This window comes from Corylus avellana, chromosome 4 (assembly GCF_965113065.1).
Source record: "Corylus avellana chromosome 4, dhCorAvel1.hap1.2, whole genome shotgun sequence".
Lineage (NCBI taxonomy): Eukaryota > Viridiplantae > Streptophyta > Magnoliopsida > Fagales > Betulaceae > Corylus > Corylus avellana.
The window spans coordinates 24,036,507-24,057,185 of record NC_142493.1 but is presented as its reverse complement, the minus strand read 5'-3'; the positions used below and the strand labels follow the sequence as shown (position 1 = coordinate 24,057,185).

At 36.6% G+C, this 20,679-nt stretch overlaps 2 protein-coding genes across 4 annotated transcripts; one reads left to right on the top strand and one right to left on the bottom strand.

Annotated features, from left to right (window-relative positions):
• Positions 1-928: 928 nt before the first annotated feature.
• Positions 929-5,152, bottom strand: PNSB5 (NAD(P)H dehydrogenase 18). 2 transcript variants are annotated; one of them, XR_009439963.2, is made up of 6 exons: positions 4,839-5,152; positions 4,684-4,744; positions 3,511-3,573; positions 3,368-3,426; positions 2,961-3,242; positions 929-1,309 (listed from the first exon to the last, which is right to left on the bottom strand). XR_009439963.2 is itself a non-coding variant. In XM_059592531.2 (5 exons), the coding sequence occupies exons 1-5, from the start codon at positions 5,085-5,087 to the stop codon at positions 3,012-3,014; spliced, it is 663 nt and encodes a 220-aa protein (XP_059448514.2). In that variant the 5' UTR covers positions 5,088-5,152; the 3' UTR covers positions 929-3,011. The 2 variants fall into 2 exon arrangements, 1 of the variants encoding a protein (XP_059448514.2); XM_059592531.2 differs by having other exon boundaries at positions 929-3,242.
• A 695-nt stretch (positions 5,153-5,847) lies between these two features.
• On the top strand, positions 5,848-19,212 carry AARE (acylaminoacyl-peptidase-like protein). 2 transcript variants are annotated; one of them, XM_059590050.2, is made up of 18 exons: positions 5,848-6,011; positions 7,652-7,821; positions 7,943-8,252; positions 8,508-8,729; positions 8,813-9,031; positions 9,168-9,242; positions 10,101-10,239; positions 10,842-10,993; positions 11,093-11,175; positions 11,269-11,390; positions 11,493-11,571; positions 14,442-14,619; positions 17,305-17,365; positions 17,517-17,639; positions 17,934-18,131; positions 18,623-18,691; positions 18,840-18,916; positions 19,032-19,212. In XM_059590050.2, the coding sequence occupies exons 1-18, from the start codon at positions 5,848-5,850 to the stop codon at positions 19,093-19,095; spliced, it is 2,505 nt and encodes an 834-aa protein (XP_059446033.2). In that variant the 3' UTR covers positions 19,096-19,212. The 2 variants fall into 2 exon arrangements, with proteins under 2 accessions (XP_059446033.2, XP_059446032.2); XM_059590049.2 differs by having other exon boundaries at positions 7,649-7,821.
• Positions 19,213-20,679: the final 1,467 nt, after the last annotated feature.

Here is a 20,679-nt window from a genome sequence, read left to right as displayed (position 1 = left end):
GTCAAGGTAATCCCGGGACTAGAAATTTTGAACCAATCATACGAATGGTTGTAATCTTGTGCCTGCTTGAGTTTTGTACCATAAGATTCCATGACCTTTGATATTAAAAGTTGAAAGTAGAAACTAATGGGACTTGGACTCATGGTGTTCTTTGTTGTTATCACAACCAACCCGATACAAATTTTACATAAAATTAACGGGTTAAAGATAAAAGGTCTAACTCATTTAATTAAATAGATCAAATTATAGTTGACCTATATGGTCTTATACTCATAACTTGAACCTGACGTTAAGTTAGAATTAACTTGTATAGTTTTATACTCAATACTTTTGGATACGTAAACACGAATTGCTACCCGGTCTATAGTCGCTTGTCCATTAGGTTGAACAAATGCACCGGATGGCACGTCCATTTCTAATTTTCTACTCCACATCCCATACGGTTGTCTGATAAACATTTTCCAAAGCTAAATCCCCTACAAGACAACCGTGACCAGGAATTTCATTTAGTCTCCACGTAAGACAAGCAACTCTGAAAGTCGACATCGCCATGAAATTCTAAAGAACGAAGCTTTGGTTACCGAACAATTCACTCATGCAATATATAAAGTCCAGCTTCTAGAATCCAAGTAGTGATTGGAAGGTAATTTCACATTTGATGACATGAGAGAAGGTGAATTTTCTAATCAGATTAGTTATCCGACTACCATGACTTTTGGCACCAGCAAATTCTTTAACATATCTCCACTGGTCGTGGTTCCTGACTTTCTCCTTTACTTTGTCTTCTCCAAAGTGACAGAATTAGATAATAGGCTTTAATCATATCGCACCTTTTTTAATCATGACACACAAACTCCATAATCTCTAAACCAGGAATGAAAGTAAATCTTCAGAAACAGGGCAAAAACATCTTTTGTAAAACCAACCATAGTATCAATCATGAGAACAAATGTTGCTCTTTCACCATGCTGTTACTCAAAGAGGCCCTACACTACACATAATCTGCTGAAGCTCTTGAATAAACAAACAGCACAGACCATGAAAATTACAATGAAAATCGATAAGAGATATTGTTGAAATATGACAAATAGCAGAATTCAGTATACATGGTATATATTAGTATGTAAGGAGAGAATCATCAAGCCAGAGCATCTAACAATCTTGCCCTCCTCATAAAGCTATTCAACTGACTGGTAACAGTCCATGGTGCATAATGAACTGTAAATGGTAACTATAAAAGTTCCAAGTATACCAGTGCTGCCGAGTGCACCTCTGTGATAGCCATTCCACCACCATCATGCATACACCACTTTCAAGCCATGCCATCATACCAAGATTGTCAAAACATGATTTACACACAAAAATACATATCTAATAGTCATAATTTCAGAAACAGATAGTAAGAAAATAAAGAGACAGAATTAAAGCAGAAAAGGGCAGTTTCAACCATATTGATTGCTTTAGCCCAAAAACATTAGAATAAGAAACCATATTTATACTGTATTTTAACAACCTACCTTAATTAGGGAAAAAATGTGCCAGTTTACACAAGCTAAGTGTCACGACCTAATGCATTACCATGTTAATGCTAGTAGGTGTCCCATTGGAGCGAGCAGTCACATCTAATAGAGGCAATTACAACTCACTCAAGAAGTCTTTGAGGAGCAGGCTGACTATGCTACCCTAAAATAAATGTGAACCTTTTTTGGTAGTAGACATTCACTGCCTTGAGGAAAACCAAGATCAGCCCATGTGATGGTCAGATTGTGGAAGGGATGCTAATTGTGAGCTCACAGGTTGGTGGTAGCAGGACAAGGTTTTGGACCCATTGTAAATGCCCTCCAACACACTTCAGGCATTTATAACTAACTACAAGAATATAGTGACAACAAGAGACAATGATGTACGAAAGAAGTGCAAATCTGGACAAGAGAGATATGAAGACCAAAAGACACATCTGCATCTTTTTTCTTTGGGGTGGAGGAGAAGACTATGATAGTCCCTAAGGACTTGTGATTGCTATAAAACTAGGACTCCTTGAGACTAATGAACTATCAACCTCCTAGGCAGCAATCCAATGCCACAAGATGCTCTGATGTATAGTAAGTATACATAAGAAAACCAAGTGGGGAAAGTTTGACGAACAATTATGTGTTGAATGATTCAAGCAAACAACTCAAAGAAGAATTTTAAAATGCTAGCTGGTTTTAAAGACACGAGTGTTTATCAAGTACTCAAAGCCTCATATACATGCTTATGAAGACAAAGAGCTCAAATTGATTGTTTCCAAACTGTGTCTTTTTTATTTTTCCTTTTTTGTTGGGAGGGGTTGGGGAAGCCAGGCTCTTCCAACAGTTTCACATTGTAAATAAAACCTTTAATCATGTATAATCTCATCAAACTGCAAGATGCAGTTTAGCATAAAAAATTTTATAAACAGGAAAAAAAAAAACACTCATAATCCTCTTAAACTTAGAAAGCATCCAATTTGAAGATGCATATGATCCTGATACTGCATTAGTTACCATGATATCTTGAGCAATTCACAGTTCAAAAAGACATCCAATATAGTTATAGTTTGTCCTCTCAACAAATTCAGGGAGGCAATATGACATGATTATTAGCCATGCAATTGCAAAATTCACCAAAAAGTACAGCATTACTTGAATATTTCATTGTTTGAAATTTCTAGAAGATTTCACCAGCTTGACTCAACAAAGCCTAGTACCAACTAAGGAAAGAATTTACAATCTATTCTTTTCTTTCATCATAATTTCTAGAAAATTAAACAAATCAAGGCTAGAATGGCTAGATTCGCAGCAATCATACATCATTTAAATGTTAATGTTTGCTTCTAGAATAACGATTACTTGAGATGGATTCATTTGCTGGATAAACATAAGAAAGTGAAATTTATACAAAGTATAAGAAAAGTCACTGAAAAAACTTGGGGAAAATACCTTTCTTACTCATATTGGATATTCTCATGACATCATATGCTAAGGAGAAAACTATCTCTTTGTTATGTCATTCTTTACCACAGTGAAATCCCAGAGGTCCCCATATTTCTCATTGAAGTCCCATATGCTCATGGTATTGTAGTCAGCTATCAACTTGTCACGAGCTCCCCTCTCCATATTGTATATTTGAGGTTCGAAGTTGTGAGGTTGATCTGGCTTATCCAGCTCAATTATGGTAAATATTGTCGTAAACAAGCCTGCTCCTATGAACAAGTACACCATCTGAAAGACAAGCAATGAGAGAATGACTTCGCAATCATCACTAACTAAGACCATTTTGGTCTTACAGTAAATTGACTTTAATGATCTGATATTTTATATATGTTAAATATGGGCCTTTTTACTACCGGGACATGGAAGAACATCCCAGCAGCAATCGCTGGGAGGAAGAGCCATGAAATAAACCCTGCCAAGAAAATCAACCCAGAGGATCTTAGTATTTTTAATTTTAGTTAGTAAATTGTCAAAGGTCAGTGGTACTTATTTATACCCTGAAATCCCGTAGGAGGTTCTGCAGCTGCAATCTCTTCTGCTAGTAGTCCCCAAAAAGTTCCTGAGTGAAGATTCCGGTAAAAGCTAATCAGCATAAATAGCTTCAAAACCAGGGGCATAACTAGAATTTTAGGTGTGGGGGAAAAAAACTAAAAAACCACTTTTAGGTGGTTAAAAAGTCCATTTTAAAAGAATTTGTATAGTTTTTTTTTTTAATTAAAAACAAAAAAAAAAAACAAAACAAAACAAAAAGATTCTGTGACCAGTTGGAGCATTTAGGGCAGGGGGCTACCACCCCTGCTCAGAACGATCAGAAAACAAGGATTTTAATCTTCAAAAAGAGAAATTGTGAGCTAGTCTCACTAACAAAGAGGTCACAACTTCTCTTTAAAAAGGGCCTTCTAGCTTAGAGTGACTTTAATGAATTGATGGTTTGGCAACACTTACATGAAGTAGTTTTATTTGGAACCAAGATGAAAGTCCGTTGGTTGTTTCTAGGTTCAAGTCTCTAACGAGCTTGAACACTGTCTTTGCCTGCTACCCCACTCCCCCAATTACATGTAAAATTAAATTAAACTCACTCTGAAAACAAGTAATGTGACCTGAGCTTCAGCAACACTGAAAGACAGTAAACCAATGTTCTAATTGCAAAACCCTAACAATTCACTGAAACAAAAAATGATCAAGAAAAAAAAAAAAAACTTCCCACATTCATAATATTTGTGAAAATGCATTAATTAAGTATTAGTTAATTGGTGCATATAGTAATGCAGATAGGAGCAGCAAAAAAAGAAAGTAAGTTAATGTTTTTTAGCAGATGCGCGTAAAAGAGAGAGCCTACAATTACTAGTCATTCAAACCATTGAGAACTTTTTTTTTCTTTTCTTGCAATTTAGTTTTTCTCTAGACCAAAACCGGACCCCCTAATATTTACCATCTACAGTAGGCTTCTTAACCTTAACAAACACCCTACATCGTCATGCAATTTCCTATAACCCAAGAAACGTAATAGTAGGGAAAAATTGGAGCTTTACTTCCATACCAACATGAAAATAAATCCTCAAAATTTTGTCTAACGCCAAAATTTCATGACCCAAAAAACCCTATCACCACTACCACTTCAACATTCAAATTCCAAGCCCCTATAAACAAATAAAAGCGAACAAAATACCTTTTTCTTCGCCTTCGTGGTACGTGTGGTGCCCATCATACTCCCCGTACTTGAAATCGTCCTGAAACACCAAAGTGCACCACAAAAGTCACACACACACACACACACACACACAGATATTAACATAGTAAGCGGCTCAAAGAGAGAGACCGTACAGATGAAACACTGTTGGTGGCCCAACGGTCAACTGGGTCTTCGTTGAGATCGGGCTCGATCTCAGTAAGTCCAGCACGGTTTAACTTCGTGAGCCTGCGATTCTTCCACTGGTTTCCGCACAATTTGGAGGGCATAGGTGCTAGTGTTTTGGTGAGGTTCAAAAACCTAATCCTAGTTTCTAAGGGATCGGAAATGAGACTTGGGGCTGAATTGGCAGAGAGAACTGAGAGTGAAGAACAGACCGCCATTTTCTGTCGTTATCTGTTCTTTTCTTTTCTTTTTCGTGATTAAATGCGCGCCTTGTTTTCGCAACGGTAAGATAATGTTCAAGTAACGGTTAGTCTCTGTAGGATAAGAGAATTTCTAGTTGCATCGTGACAGGTGTGGCTAAAAAGAGAGTTTGTCTTCATTGGTGCTTAAGTGGCACTCCGCGGTTAGGCTTTTGGGTTTGGAGTGTCCGGTACGAGTAAGTTGGCGCTTCGCTCCATTACTCGAACAAAGTTTACTTAATAAAATGAGTAAATTAAAGTTTTCATTAACCGGCCACTGTTATTGGCAAAAATGGGGTGTTCAAACCACCCAATAATTTTTTATTTTTTATTTTTTAGGGTTTAATTGTTTAATTTTTTTTTTTTTTTATTAGGACGTGTGGTATGTTTATGTTACAGCACGTGACAGTCCGTTAATTTGGACTGACAGAATGTGACAAATTTATTAAATTGGTCTTTACCCATAAGTTAAATACTATATGTATATGATTTAAAATTTAGGTGGCAAAAAATAAAAAAGTGAAAACCTAAGTTCTAAAAAATAATTAACCCTAATTATTTTTACAGATGCTGATCTAATGATTAATTTCTACCTTCATTTTATTTGAACCGAAATAATATTCAATTAGTTAAATCTCTTTCACCATAACTAACTAGTTATTATCCCGTTAATTTAAACCGGGCCATATGGACCTTTTGGCAATTAAAGTGGGGCTTAAAAGAGCGAATCCTAAGCCGAATGATAAAATGCAAGCCGATCCATCTCGGCATGGCCAGGTTGCAATGTATCAGTACCTCGTATTGGTGCGTGAACTTTAAGTCAAACTTGTTTCGCCCTCCACTCCCTCTTCCTATCTTATCTCGTCGTCTCACTCTTCTAAGACCAACTTCTCTCTTCTCAAGGTGACTTCTCTCTTCTCTCTTTCCCGGCTTTGTGTTAGAATCCGTTTTCTCACTGATGCTAAGCTGTTAGTCGTTTTTAATTTGCTGAACAATTTCACATACTCGGTTCTGGGTATCTATGATCTTTTGTTTTTTGACCCTTGGCTGAATGCTTTTGTTATTTTTTCGATGGGTTTGATTTAATTTGGTTGTTTATTTTTGGATGAATTTTATAGTTACTTGTTAATTTGAATGATTGAACTTAGACTGTGAATTGGTGTTTCCGTTTTTTATTTGCTCCGTCATTTTTTGCTCGTCGATTAGTAGAGGGGTGTGTAGCATCGTTAGAATTAGATGATCAGTACAAGCATCTGAAAGGGATTGTTGGGAGTTGGTATTGGAGTAATAGTTCTAATGTTCAAGCCAGAAAAAGTGTGTATATCTGAGTGTGTATGTGTTGTTGTTGTTGTTTTTGTAAGCCTCTAGGAAATCCCACTAGTTAGGATTATTTAAAAATAAAATTTAATGGAAAGAACCCGTTGAATTGAAGTTGGTTCATGTGAAGTATTGAAATATATATACTCTGGAGCCTGCTGATATAGTATAGGTTGGCTTTGGGAGTGTTGAAATCCAATGGTGTAAGCCCCTTGTGATTTTGCAAATCTCAAAAGTATATAAAAGTCAATGTACTGAAAGCAAAGAGAATTAGTATTGGAGGTGAATAGATAGAAGTATAGCTGGAAAAAAGAGTGATGGATTGACAAGGAAAGAACCTGAACAAAGAAATTCTAGTGTGACAATATTGTTTGTCTGTTATGTATCGACCAAAATAATGATAATTACTTCGAAGTGAGATTCCAAAAAGTTAGAATCCAATTTATGGAATTAAAAATGATTACCTTATGTTATCTGTTATCTTTTAACTTGAGTTCATTTATAGCTTTCAAACCCCTCGCTGCCTTTGCATCCTGAACTTATTGGGTATATTAATATGCCACTTTTAGGTTATCAATTGAGACATATTTGGTTTGTTAGTTTGGAATATTCTGAGGAAACAAAGGCGTAATGTGCTAAATTTTGTTCCAATTCACATGCACTATATTCTTGTCAAACCTAACCAAAAAAAAAAAGGGTGCTATATTCCATTGAAGCAAAGACCTAGTGTGATAGAGTTCATTTCAATCAAAAAGCTTATAAAGTTCTTAACTGTCATTTTCAGCTGTTGTTCTATGTTTCAATTCCTATAAGATTCTCAGTTTCCAATTCTTGAACACAAAAACCCTGCATCACTTTGTTCCATTTCCCACCTTTTTTTTTTTATACTTCTTAGTTTTATACATACGAATTACATTATTGATTCATGTGGGAAGGGAAGAGGGTATGAGTGGTACCAACATCATGGGTACTTTTGATTTAGTCAAGTGCTGCAGATTATTTGAGTTCTGAGCTACTGTTTCTTTCTTGTACTGCTCCTTGGAACTTATAGGCTTGATAACTTTCTGTTGACATTAAGAAGCTTACCATGTTCTTATAGTTTTCCTAGTTTGCTGTTTCTTCTTGTTGTTCTCCTGTTCTGGGTGCTTTTGTTTTCCCCCCTTTTCTGCCACATTATTCTTGCTTTTATCCTGCTTATTAATTTTTTTTGCCATTTGATGTAGAAGACTTTCAGCCTCTTTAGCCATGGATGATTCTAAATCTGGCCCAATAAAGGAAATGCCACTGGGATTAGATGCTGCAACGGAGGAAGAATATGCTTCACAATCTAAGCTACTTCAAGAGTTTTCTAGTATCTCCAACATTGACAAGGCATGGATTTTCAAGTCCGATGGTGGTATGGCTTCTCATGTTTATAGCGTTTTTGTTCTCCAATGTCTGGTACTTCTTTCCTCCAAGCCAAAACAGCCAACAGGAATTGCTGGCAATAATATTTGCCCTTAAAACTTTTGCTGCAGGAATAGGTTCTCAGGCAATGTTTTCAATTAGCCAAGCAAATCTTTTGGCAAACAAGAGGAGGAAATGTATTATATCTGCTCATATATCTCAAGAAACTAAGGGTACAGTAAGCTTTCAATGGGCCCCATTTCCTGTTGAGATGACAGGAGTTTCTACAATTGTTCCATCACCATCAGGTTCAAAGCTTCTTGTACTTCGCAACCCTGAAAATGAGTCTCCTTCGAAATTTGAAATTTGGGGTTCATCTCAGTTGGAAAAGGAGTTTCACATTCCTCAATCTGTTCATGGCCCAGTATATACTGATGGATGGTAACTAATAATACAAATCTCATTTTTCTGATTGTAAATTTATTTAATATTCGATGTTCACTTTGTTTACTATTGACTTTGTTTGTATATGGCTTTAGTTTTAGAAGCTGTCCATTTTTTGGTAATAATACCACTCATAGCTGTACTAGTAGCAGCAGCAAGTGTACTAGTAGTCATGCTAGTAATTCTTGTTGTTCAAAGATAGTGATTGTTATGATATACCATCCTCGCTGACCTAGACTCTTGTTGGTGTAGGTTTGAGGGGGTTTCTTGGAATTCTGATGAAACTCTTATTGCATATGTTGCTGAGGAACCGTCCCCCTCCAAGCCCACGTTTAATGACCTTGGCTACAAGAAAGGTGGTTCCACCGATAAGGATTGCGGCAGCTGGAAAGGTCAAGGGGATTGGGAGGAGGACTGGGGAGAAACCTATGGAGGAAAAAGGCAGCCTGCGCTTTTTGTCATCAATATTAACAGGTTGGGTATCATTGGTTTATAAGTTTATAAGAGCTTTTCTTTTGATGGAAAAATGTTACTATGAAATTACCTGTGTTGTGCAGTGGAGAGGTACAGGCTGTTAAAGGAATTGAGAAGTCTTTGAGTGTTGGCCAAGTTGTGTGGGCTCCATCAACTAAAGGCGTGTGTCAATATTTGGTTTTTGTTGGGTGGTCGTCGGATACAAGAAAGCTTGGTATAAAGTACTGCTATAACAGGCCCTGTGCATTATATGCAGTTAGGGCACCGCTTTTTAAGTCAGAAGCCAGTGGACTTGAACTCAAGTGGGTTGCTTTTGTAAAACGATCTTTCTTTTTATTTCACCATTACGCCTTTCTTCATGTGAATTATTACATGTTGGAGATGGAGTGCCTTTACTTCAATATATAAAATACTTATGAATTTCTTGTAATGGTCTAGAGATGGCTCAAATGAAGATATGCCCATTGTTAATCTTACTCAACACATAAGCAGTGCCTTCTTTCCACGGTTCAGGTATGCTACTTATCACACATACTAGGTTTTATCACCGGGGATCGTAGAAGGAGACTCATTTATTAATATCTCTGAACAACTGTTTTTATTTCTCCTTTGGTGATTAGTTGTCATGATTCCCTTATTCTTTTGTCTCCTTCTAGCTTGCTATTTTCTCATGTATACTTCCTTCCTGCGTATGTGGGGCGTCTTATGCTTTTAAAGATATCTTGATCACTTATAAAAAAAAAAAAAAATTGTGTAGGTTTTCAGCAAAGTATCATGAGTTTCAGCCAGTTCAATGCCTTTTCGACTGGACTAGTTGTATTTTGGCCTATTTTGGTTGTTTTCGATCAAGTTTTGTGGAGTTTCAGCTAGTTTAGTTGTTGTTTCAGCTGGTTCCCATTGTTTTTGCTGTGTTTTGTTGAGCTGGTATGGTGTTGTTTCTGCTGATTCATAATTTTTTCGGTTGATTCTATTTGTTTTAGGCCGGTTCAGTTGGTTTTTCGACCGATTCATTGGTTTTTCAATACCTGTTCAGTTCATTGATTTTGTTCGTGACAAATTGTTTGCAACAAGTAGATTTTCTTACTCCCTAAAAGCCATTTGTCACGGATGTTCCAAGTTTTGATTATATGATAATCTCCAACTTGAGGGGGAGTTTTAGAGGATTTTATCCTTATGTTGTTTTTATCTACTTATCAACAAAGTTTTTATTAGGTTTGGTGGTAATTCAGTTTGTATATGTTTGTTATATTTATCGTTATCTTGAAATGTACTTCTCTTAGACATAGTTAACATTAGTGTAGGATAAAAATAATATAAGCCCATCATTTATTTTTCTCAACCATTGAAAGTGCATTATCTTTCTTTTTCCAGCCCAGATGGAAATTTCCTGGTGTTTTTAAGCGCAAGAAGTTCTGTGGATTCTGGGGCACATTGCGCTACAGAGTCGCTTCACAGAATTGATTGGCCAACCGATGTAAAGCTGTGGCCGTCTGCCAAAATCGTTGATGTGGTGAGTTCTTAAATTCCTTGTTGAGCTTGTGCATAAGAACTTGCATCTCAAGGATGCAAACTTATATATGGCCAACTTCTGGAATTAACACAACTCAAATTGTGATTTTGTTTGTGTCTGCTGATTTTGACTGGACAAAATTTTGCTCTATTGCTATACTAGAAGCATTCTATATGACACTTGACATTTTATGTTGCTATCATGCACCATGAGTGCTAAATGACGATATTTACTAAGACTGAGGTAACTCATATGATTGTTCCAAGTGAGCGGAATTAATTGATAGATCCAAATGAGCTAAGACTGAGTTGATGCTTGAAAACTTAATTTGGATTGGTTTTTTGAAGCAACCCCCTTTCCCCCCTCCTATCTGGAATATTGTGTGCAAATTTTCTGGTCCATACTTTAGTGTAAGAATTTTTTGAATGATACTTGTGTAAAATATATCATACATCTTTCTTCTATTATTTTCAATAATTACATACAATAAAAGATTTATTTAGACTGTAACTATAGAATTAGGACATGCTGTATTAGTTCTATTTTCTGTAATTTTCTTGTAGCTTCACTCATCACTATTTCCTTCAATATAATCTTTGAAGATTCCTGTTGTGATGTGTGCTGATGATGGTTGCTTCCCGGGGCTGTACTTTTCAAGTGTCCTTAGCGATCCATGGCTTCCTGATGGGTGCACTATGATTATATCTTCCATATGGGGCAGCAGTCAAGTAATACTTTCTGTGAATGTGTTGAGGTAACTTAAATGGCTGGTTACATATCTTTTTCTTGTGTTGGCAGACTTTTATAGCGTTGTTTCTATGATGAACTCATGATATCTTCAGTTAAATTACAGTGGGGAAGTGTTACGTATCAGCCCTGCCGATTCGAATTTTTCGTGGGATGTTCTTACACTGGATGGGAACAATATTGTTGCTGGTAAATCAAATGCTGATCTTTACCAACATGCCTGGCCTGTAATAGTGTAGAAATTTGGAATACAATTTTTACATTGTGCTTTATTGTTTGAAGTGTCTAGCAGTCCAGTAGATGTTCCTCAAATCAAGTATGGTTGCATTGTTGAGAAAGCAAATAAGGCTGCTGCATGGAGTTGGTTAGACGTATCAAGTTCCAAATTTAAGTCCTCTGAGAAGGTTTACTTAATTTTCTTTTATTGATGTTATATGGATCGCTTTTGCATATAGAGATTATCCTAAATGCTTGCAATTTTTTGCATGAGTGTCTTCTTGCTGCAGGTTAAATCTTTGCTCTCATCTCTTCAGTTCAGTATAATGAAGATACCAGTCAAGGATGTTTCTGATGGCCTCACAAAAGGTATTAAATGCTATTTTGATTTCTTTCTCAAACCTAAACATCCTTGTTGAATACACTGGCTTAATTGCTATGCTGGGGCATCATTGCACTGGTGTAATGCTTAAAATTTAATTGAGGCTATCATAATATTTACTGATGATTCATAATGACCTTAAAATGCCTATGCTTTGTGATGTAGATCAGGATTTCTTTGATTCGTTGATAGTCTCACGATCTTAGGAGTATTTATCCCTTCTACTTGCTGTTATTTCTTGCCTATCACAAGCCTACGCTGCATCACTTTGGGTGACAAGAAAGATAGTTGCAAAAGTTTATAAGTTTTGAAAAAGACCTTCTACTTCAACCACTCCTACCCTTAATTCTTAATTTTGTGCATGTTTACCTGCCGTTTTTTCATTGATTTTGTTTTTTATTTTTATTTTTTGAGTATCAGCCTAAGGACGTAGAAATTTTTTTGTAAGAAAAGCAGGGCTGAACTTACAATTTCATGTAAGTCATTTGCCTTCTCAATGTTTTGTATTTTTTAATAATTTTCATGCCTGATTCTGGTGGGGAATGTGGATCAAGTGTGAATGTTAGGCAGTATCTTAGGGTGCGGGGTTGCCACTTTGCCAGTGAAGTACCTTGGTCTTCCGTTGGGAACTTCCTATAAGGCTAAGCTTATTTGGGATGTCGTTATCGAGAAGCTAGAACATCGGTTGGCCAGTTGGAAAAGGTTGTATCTGTCAAAGGGTGGTAGGGTCACCGTTATCAACAATACCCTCGCTAATTTGCCCACATACTAGTCTTTCTTTCATATCCCAGCGAGTGTTGCTAAGCATATTGAGAAGTTACAACCCAATTTTTTATGGGGTGGGATAGGTAAAGAGTTCAAGTACCACTTGGTGAATTGGTCGAAGGTTTGCATTCCAATTAATGAGGGAGGGTTGGGTATCAGAAATTTAATGCTGTTTAACCGTGCTCTTTTAGGGAAATGGTTGTGGTGCTATGAGATTAAGAGAGATGCTTGGTGGAGAGTTGTGGTAGACTCGAAGTTTGGCAGCTTATGGGGCGGGTGGTGTTCTCTTGAGCCTGGAGGAGCTTTTGGGTGGGGTTGTAGAATAATATCAGGAAAGGGTGGGAGACTCTCAAAGGCTTTACTAGACATGAGGTGGGGGATGGGTCTAGGATTAGCTTTTGGCATGATTTGTGGTGTGGAGATATGCTTCTTAAGGTAGCTTTTCCAGTTTTATTTGGTATTGCTTGTTTGAAGGATGCCTCAGTTGCGGCTAATCTGGAGTTAGGTGGATCCAATCAGTGGAATGTGAGATTTTCTAGAGAGGCACATGACTGAGAGTTGGAGGTCTTTGCCTCCTTTCTCCTGGTGTTGCATTCAGTCCAAGTGAGACGAGGGTGTGAAGATAGATTGTGGTGGATTTTCTCCAAAAGAGGCCTTTTCAAGGTCAAGTCTTTCTTTTACTCCTTGGTTTGTAATGAAGGTAGGCACTTTCCATGGAAGAGTGTGTGGCGGACGCAGGCTCCTCCAAGGTTGGTTTTTTTGCGTGGTCGGCGGCTCTGGGTAAAATCCTGACCTTGGATAATCTCAGAAAGCGGCATGTTATTGTGATGAATAGATGTTGCATGTATAAGAGAAGTGAAGAGACGGTGTACCATCTTCTTCTTCATTGTGAGGTAGCTTCTGCTTTGTGGAGTGCCATCTTTAGTCGTTTTGGGATGTCTTGGGTTATGCCTAGACGGGTTTTCGATTTATTTGCATGTTAGTGGTCTTCTAGAAGGTGGAGGAGTGTTGCGATCTGGATGATGGTGCCTACTTGCCTCTTTTGGTGTTTATGGAAGGAAATGAACAATAGGTGCTTTGAGGACTTGGAAAGGTCCTCAGAGGACATTTTATCCTCTTGTTTTCATACATTGTATCTTTGGATTGTAGCATTTGTGTCCTCGTTGTCGATTAGTTATGATGATTTTCTTGTTTGCTTTTTCCTTTCTAGTTAGGTGATTCCTTTTGTATATTCCCTGTGTACTTTGGGGCGCCTTATGCTTTTAATAAGACTAGTTATTACTGGTAAAAATAAAAAATAAAATTTTATGCCTGATGGAGTTAATTCTCTCTTGGGTTGCTCCCGAAGGGAAATCAACTATCATAAGCTATTTTAGTTAGTACTTGGGACCAGTGTAAGTATCAATTGCTGTTGAATTAGATACTGGTCAATATTAATAGTTCAGTGGAGATATTTGTGATTTTCAGCTGAATATATCTCGTCTTTCCACCAGCTGACAAAAACATTGTTGGTCAGGGGACTATAATTTTCATAGATCAAAGGAAGGAGCACTTTTGAAAAAAACAAAATTGGGAAGAATAAAGAGTTATCTTTCTTTTAAGCCATTTTTCTTGTCCAATATAAATCCAAACAATATAATTAAGAAGTAATACAGCTGATGCAAACTTGCATTTTGGATGAGGTTATCATTGGCATTTATTACATAGAAAGAAGATGATAATGAAGAAACTATAGCTGATGCAACTTGTATACAAACTTGAGATTAATGCCGCATCACATTGTCCAGAAGGAGTGAATGATAAACTTTGCAACATTCATGAACCATATTTAAGGAAACAGTATATTTTTAATGAAAGAAATCGAGATGGCAGGGTATATGAGAATTTCAGGGTATTATGAATCCTATGCTTTCCTCATACAACTGTTGTCCTTTAGCTGGATGTTAGACTGAAACAATCGATGGTTTTTTTTAGTGAATATATATTATAGTTTCCTTGGCCTTTACTAGGAACTGTGTGATGTCTTAATCATAATATTAGTGCGTTAAAGAGCATTGATTTTGATAGCCTGTATGTGTTTACTTTGTCTTAGGTGCTAGCAAACCTTTTGAAGCAATTTTTGTATCTTCCAACTCCAAGGAAAGTGATGCTTGTAATCCACTAATCGTTATTCTTCATGGAGGCCCGCATTCCGTCTTGATATCAAGCTTTTCAAAGTCCCTGGCATTTCTTTCTTCAATTGGATACAACTTATTGATTGTAAACTATAGGTATGTCATCGTTATTATTATTCGTAGTCGTAATAGTGGTAGTGTTATTGCTTTCCAGAGTCGGTACAGATTTGTATGCTCAACATACATTGCGTTCAGCTATCACATTCTGCATTAATCCAACAGAATCTGATTGATCACGAGGACCCCTCTCTCTCTCTCTCATAAAACCTCTTCTTCTGTTAAGGTGGTGTTGCTTGATAAGAACATGGTGGGACTGATTCTGACACCTAATTGACGAGAAGGGAATCTGACCATTTAAGATGTTGGAGCAAAATAGAATACAGAAATGAATATTTAACCTCAAACTGGACTGACAATTTTTTTTTTTTTTTATATAAGTAATTTACTCTTATTAGAAATCACAGAAGGGCACAACCTAAGTACACAGGAAATATACATGAGAGACACCCAATTAGGGAGAACAATTTGACCTTAAACCTTTGTATTTGGAAGGGATTTAACACATTCTATTCTTACCACCTCTGCCCAAACTGAGAATACAAAAGATTAAAAAGCCAAGTGACCAACTCTACCTCCCAGTCATCCACTGCCCTAATAAAAGAGACATTCCACTGTTGAGAGTTGTTGGAAAGCTGCACAAGATCCACCACCAAGGCCTCCTTAAAGCAAGCAATTGAAAACAACATCAGAAAAGCTTCCTTTATGGTATGGTCTCCACACCATATATCGTGCCAAAACCAAACCCTAGACCCATCTCCCACCTCGAACCTCACAAATTTGGAGAACTCCCCCTCAACTCATCCTAATTTTTTCCACACCCCAACCCCAAAGTAACTCACAACCACATTGGAGCTCCACCCACCCCACAAGTTGCCGTATTTAGTTTCCACCACCGATGTCGACAAAGCCTCCCTCTTTGTGCAATAGCTCCATAACCACTTCCCCAAGAGATCTCAGTTAAGCAAGAGTAGGTTTCGAACCTCCAAACTGCTTGAGGAAATTGGGGTACAAACTTGGACCAACTGACTAGATTGAATTGATACTCCTCTCCGACTCCACTCCACAAGAAATCCCACAAAAGTTTCTCAATACAATTTGTAACTCCTACAGGGATGGGGAAGATGGATAAATAGGACGTAGGCAAGTTAGAAAGAGAACTTTTAATCAAAGTGCCTACCACCCTTAGACAGATATAGCCTCTTCCAACCCAACAGGAGATGTTCCAACTCTTGAAGAATTCCATCCCAAATTGAGTTTGCTTTAAACGTAGCCCCCAATGGAAGATCAATGTACTTCATGGGAAGAGAGGACACCCTGCATCCCAAAATACTAGCCAATCCTCCAACATCATCCACATCACCCACAAGAATTAACTCTGACTTAGCCAAACTAATTTTCAGACCCAAGATAGCTGTAAAGCATAAGAAGAGACAACACAAGTTACAGAGATGTTCCAAGTTTGCCTTGCAAAAACAAAAAAAAGGTATCTTCTGCAAATAATTAATGGGACACTAGAAGCTTGTCATTATTCCTGGACCCCCACCGAAAAACATGATAACAAACCCCTATCCACAATGGCAGGCAACATTCTACTCAACGATGAAAAGCATAGGGGATAAAGGGTCCCCTGCCTCAAGCTACGAGAACTACTAAAGAAGCTAGAGGGAGTTCCATTAATCAACACGGAGAAACACACCATAGAAATACAATGAGCAATCCAATCGCACCATTTCTCCCCAAAACCACATCTCCTCAAAAGATACAACTATAAGCCTCAATTGTTGGACAACTTTTCTTAATCACCAAGAAATTCGGCGCCGAATTTTCATTGACACGTTGTCATTAAGAAATGAAATTTCGGCACTCTAACACCTGGAAAACTATTTTTTGTTCAAACAAAATCCATCTTGTTCGAACGAAATGCTGCAGTTTGCACACGTGACAATAATTTGGTCATAACTTTTGCTACAAATGTCAGAATTTTGCATATGACGCCAATTCAGAAAGCTCTTTTCGGTGTGCATGTCATGGCGGCCAAGCGACGCTCAGTGAGCACCATTTTGGGGCCAAAAATCCACAATTTTTACCTCCAAATTTTAAGTTACCGCTTGCCATTTTCTAGGAAATATTCATTTTCTTTGGGCCGACAAGGGTTATATCTTTTCCCTGTCCATGATTATATCCAAATTCTATTTTCCTTTAGCTTTTATTTTTCCTAGATATTACATTCACACAGATTTCTACAAGCTCAAAAGGAAGAATAAAAGGTCTTTGATCATTAAACTTGAGATTAAAGGACTAAAAGTTTGTAAAACTGAATAAAATTTGTGGGTGGTTTACTATGTTTTCTTTGTAATTTGCTGAAATCCAAATAGTTTCCTTGGCCTCCTTAGGCTTTTGTCTTATGCCCAAGATCTTGATTTAAGATGCCCAGCTTGTGTTATATGGATTAGGGTTTTTTTTTTTTTTTTTTTTTACCATATGAAAATTATCTGTCTAGTGTTATTTGCTTTCCCTTATACATGGTGTAATTGGAAGTGCTTTGCGAATTTCTTTTTGTGTGCTACATTCTGATATTACAGACAATTCATATTTGTTTGGGTCCTTTAGGATTTTAATCATCACATGATTGAACAGACTATTTTAAATATCAGATTATATCATCAAATGTCGGGTGTTGATTTTATTTTCTCTATTCTCTAACATGGTAATTTATCTCAGAGGTTCATTGGGATTTGGTGAAGAAGCATTGCAATCTCTTCCAGGGAAAGTTGGGTCTCAGGTACTTATTATCTATTTAGTTTTGTCACACCTGCTAAGGTAGTTTTTTTCCCCCCTTAGAGAGTAATTGAATTCTTTCTATGCTTGTTCGAAAAAACTAGTTTGGGGATCCCATATAAACCCCCCTAATCTATAAGTTATGTTATGCACAGGATGTCAATGATGTACTCACAGCAATAGATCATGTAATTGACAAGGGACTGGCCAGTCCATCAAAAATAACTGTACTTGGTGGTTCCCATGGTGGCTTTCTGACAACCCACTTGATTGGCCAGGTGCAGTAATTCCACAAATTGTAGTTTTTGTTGCATATATTCTCTGTTATAATTTTGTTTTATCTCTTATGCCTTTCAATTGTTATTCATTCTGAATCTTGCATTTGATCGTTAAAGTTATCTACCACCAGTTGGCGGTTTCCCACAAGGAGATCTCTTCCATCATGGGATTAGACAGTTGAGAGATTTATGCAAGTCAAACTTAATAAGTGGGCTGCTTGTTGATGTATGGACCAGTGCTCAAGTGAACAAGGACTCACTTACTTGTATCATATTTGTTTTCTAATGCTGCAGGCGCCAGATAAGTTTGTTGCTGCAGCTGTGAGGAATCCTGTCTGTAACATTGCATTGATGGTTGGTACAACAGATATTCCTGATTGGTGCTATGTGGAGGCCTTTGGAATCAAGGGGAAATATAGCTTTACTGAAGCCCCTCCAGCTGAACAACTGACTCTCTTTCACAGCAAGTCTCCTATTTCACACCTCTCAAAGGTATGCTTAATGGAGGCTTGATTTTTGCTACTGTACTCAAAAGCATATTTAGGTCTTTTGATAAAAGCAATTAGAATGGAAAAGAAATCCTTCTCAAGGATTAATGCCAAATAAAACTCAATACAATAAGGCTTGTGTCCACCCACAATGAAATAATTGTGAAAAAAAAAATTCCTGCAAGCTTTGCTTTTGTGGTCATTATTTGAAACTAAATAATGTTATTAAACAAATATATTCCGAGAAATCTGAAGCTCCTTGATATTGTACAGTTTACTCAATGTGAGAAGGGTTCTAGTAGCATACATGCCGTAGTGTATGTTGTTGAACTTCTTGTAGTATCAAGTTTACATTTTTCAGTCAGGAACTGTAAAACTTGCACCTAGTCTCCTTTTAGGGAATAGCTATACTTTCCTCAATTTTATATATTAAGTAGGTTGCTACTTGAAATAATTGTGGTACAATTTACTTTATTTTGATGGTGATATCTGCAGGTCAAAACACCAATCCTTTTTCTTTTAGGTGCTCAGGATCTCCGTGTTCCAGTTTCTAATGGATTGCAAGTAAGATATTCCATTTCTCTTTTAAACGATGAACTAGACTGTTGATATTTTAATTCAGTTTCACACTAGTGGTCGAAAATCACTCTCTTAAGCTGCAATTCTGGGTCTGTTACTCTTGCTAATTCCGGGTCATGTTTGAAATATGCAGTATGCCCGGGCCCTTAAAGAGAAAGGTGGTGTCGTTAAAGTCATTGTGTTTCCCAATGATGCTCATGGAATTGAAAGGTAAACATTACTCTTACATTCTAGTCAATATAGGAAATCTCACGAAGGATGTTGCACAATATCTTGCAGTCTGATGTATTAATTCTCCTGTTTTTTTTTTCCCCTTGAATTGCAGGCCACAATCTGACTTTGAAAGCTTTCTTAATATTGGGGTTTGGTTCAGGAAGTATTGTAAATGAGCAGGCCTTGCCCAACTGTGTTGTACCTATGGGTTTTATGTCCAAATGTGAAGTATTGAATGTTTTAATGACTTAAAAGGGTATGGAATCCACTTATAATCAAATTCTTTGCCTTGATCTTTGGTTCAGAAATGGTATGTTTCTTAAGCTATCATTGTTTGCTTCATGAAATTCTTTTATTGTTTTTAGGAAGTTTGTAGATAGATTCCTTACATGAAAGCCAAAATGTTGACCTGGCAAAAATTGTTTGACTTGGGCACCTATTTTCTCTCATAGTACAATTTTTTCTCCATTAAGAGATGTTGAAAAGGACTTTGTACGGTTTCCTGAGCGACCTCTTGAGGTATCAAATGTTGGTAATACTCCATTTGAGCCTATACTTGCTCTAATTGTGGATACTGATCCATATTTGTGGTAAAATTATACATATATGGTTTTTACAAAAATAAGGGGAAACTATACCTACTCTCTTCAACTCAATTTGCAAAGTCTTCCAATACTTCAAAAAGTTGTAAGGTACCTTACCAATTTACCAAGCCCTTTCATTTAATGCATCACATGATGTAAAATATCTGTTATATTCCCATAAATTTCATAAAACTATAGTTATATCCTTATATTAAAAAAAAAACTTAGCTAAACTGATTGCCAGGTTGTGGGTCCTTTCTTTTTTATTTTTGTCATTTTGACTTTCTCCAATATTATGATTTAACAGAAAATCCACTTCCTCTTCTAGTTTTATTACTATCATTCTTCTTCCTAATCTCATTGTATTGTGTTATTTGGTTGGGTTATAAAGAAAGTTAACTATTTTAGCTGTTTGATTTTAACTTTTAAGCCCTGCGCAGGCCGCACCCACATTGACAAACAACACAAAACTTGCTAATTTACTAGGTTTCCTAGGTGCTTTTATTGTTTGGGTGTAGGCATGTGACATCAAGTCCCGTTCATATTTTCACATGTCACTTGACGTCGTTGCTTTAAATTACAAATCATATATATATATATATAAAAAGCCAAATCACTCATAGAAGTACCTTAATGTTGCGACATGTGGCATGAACCTTTTTTATTTTAATGTTAAACGTGTTTTTTAAGACATAATTTGTAAACTCATTTTTTAAGAGTGAACCGGTTTTTACTTAAAAAATCGGTCATTAAATTAGCGCAATTAATTGCGTTTAATTATATTTGAAGAATTTTCATATAGAAATTATTTAATAAATTAAGTATTATTAATGTCAAAATCAAATAGGGAAACAAATAATGCAAATGAAGTTATTATGCATTATTATGTTTAATTACTTTAATATGTGGATTAGGGTTAGGTGCGGTAGTCCAAAACTACCGCACCCTGTGGTAGCCCAAAACGTGGTCATTTTGGGTATTAAACGACTACATTTTGGGCTACAAAAGTGAAATAAAAAGAAAATAATAAAATAATAAAAGTAATAATATAAAATTCATTAAATATTAAACTATTCAACAATTAAAAAATAAAAATATCAAAAAACTAAAACTATTAAAAAAAATAAAAGAAAAAGAAAAATTAAAGGGGTGGCTGGAGCCACCCCATGGACGAAT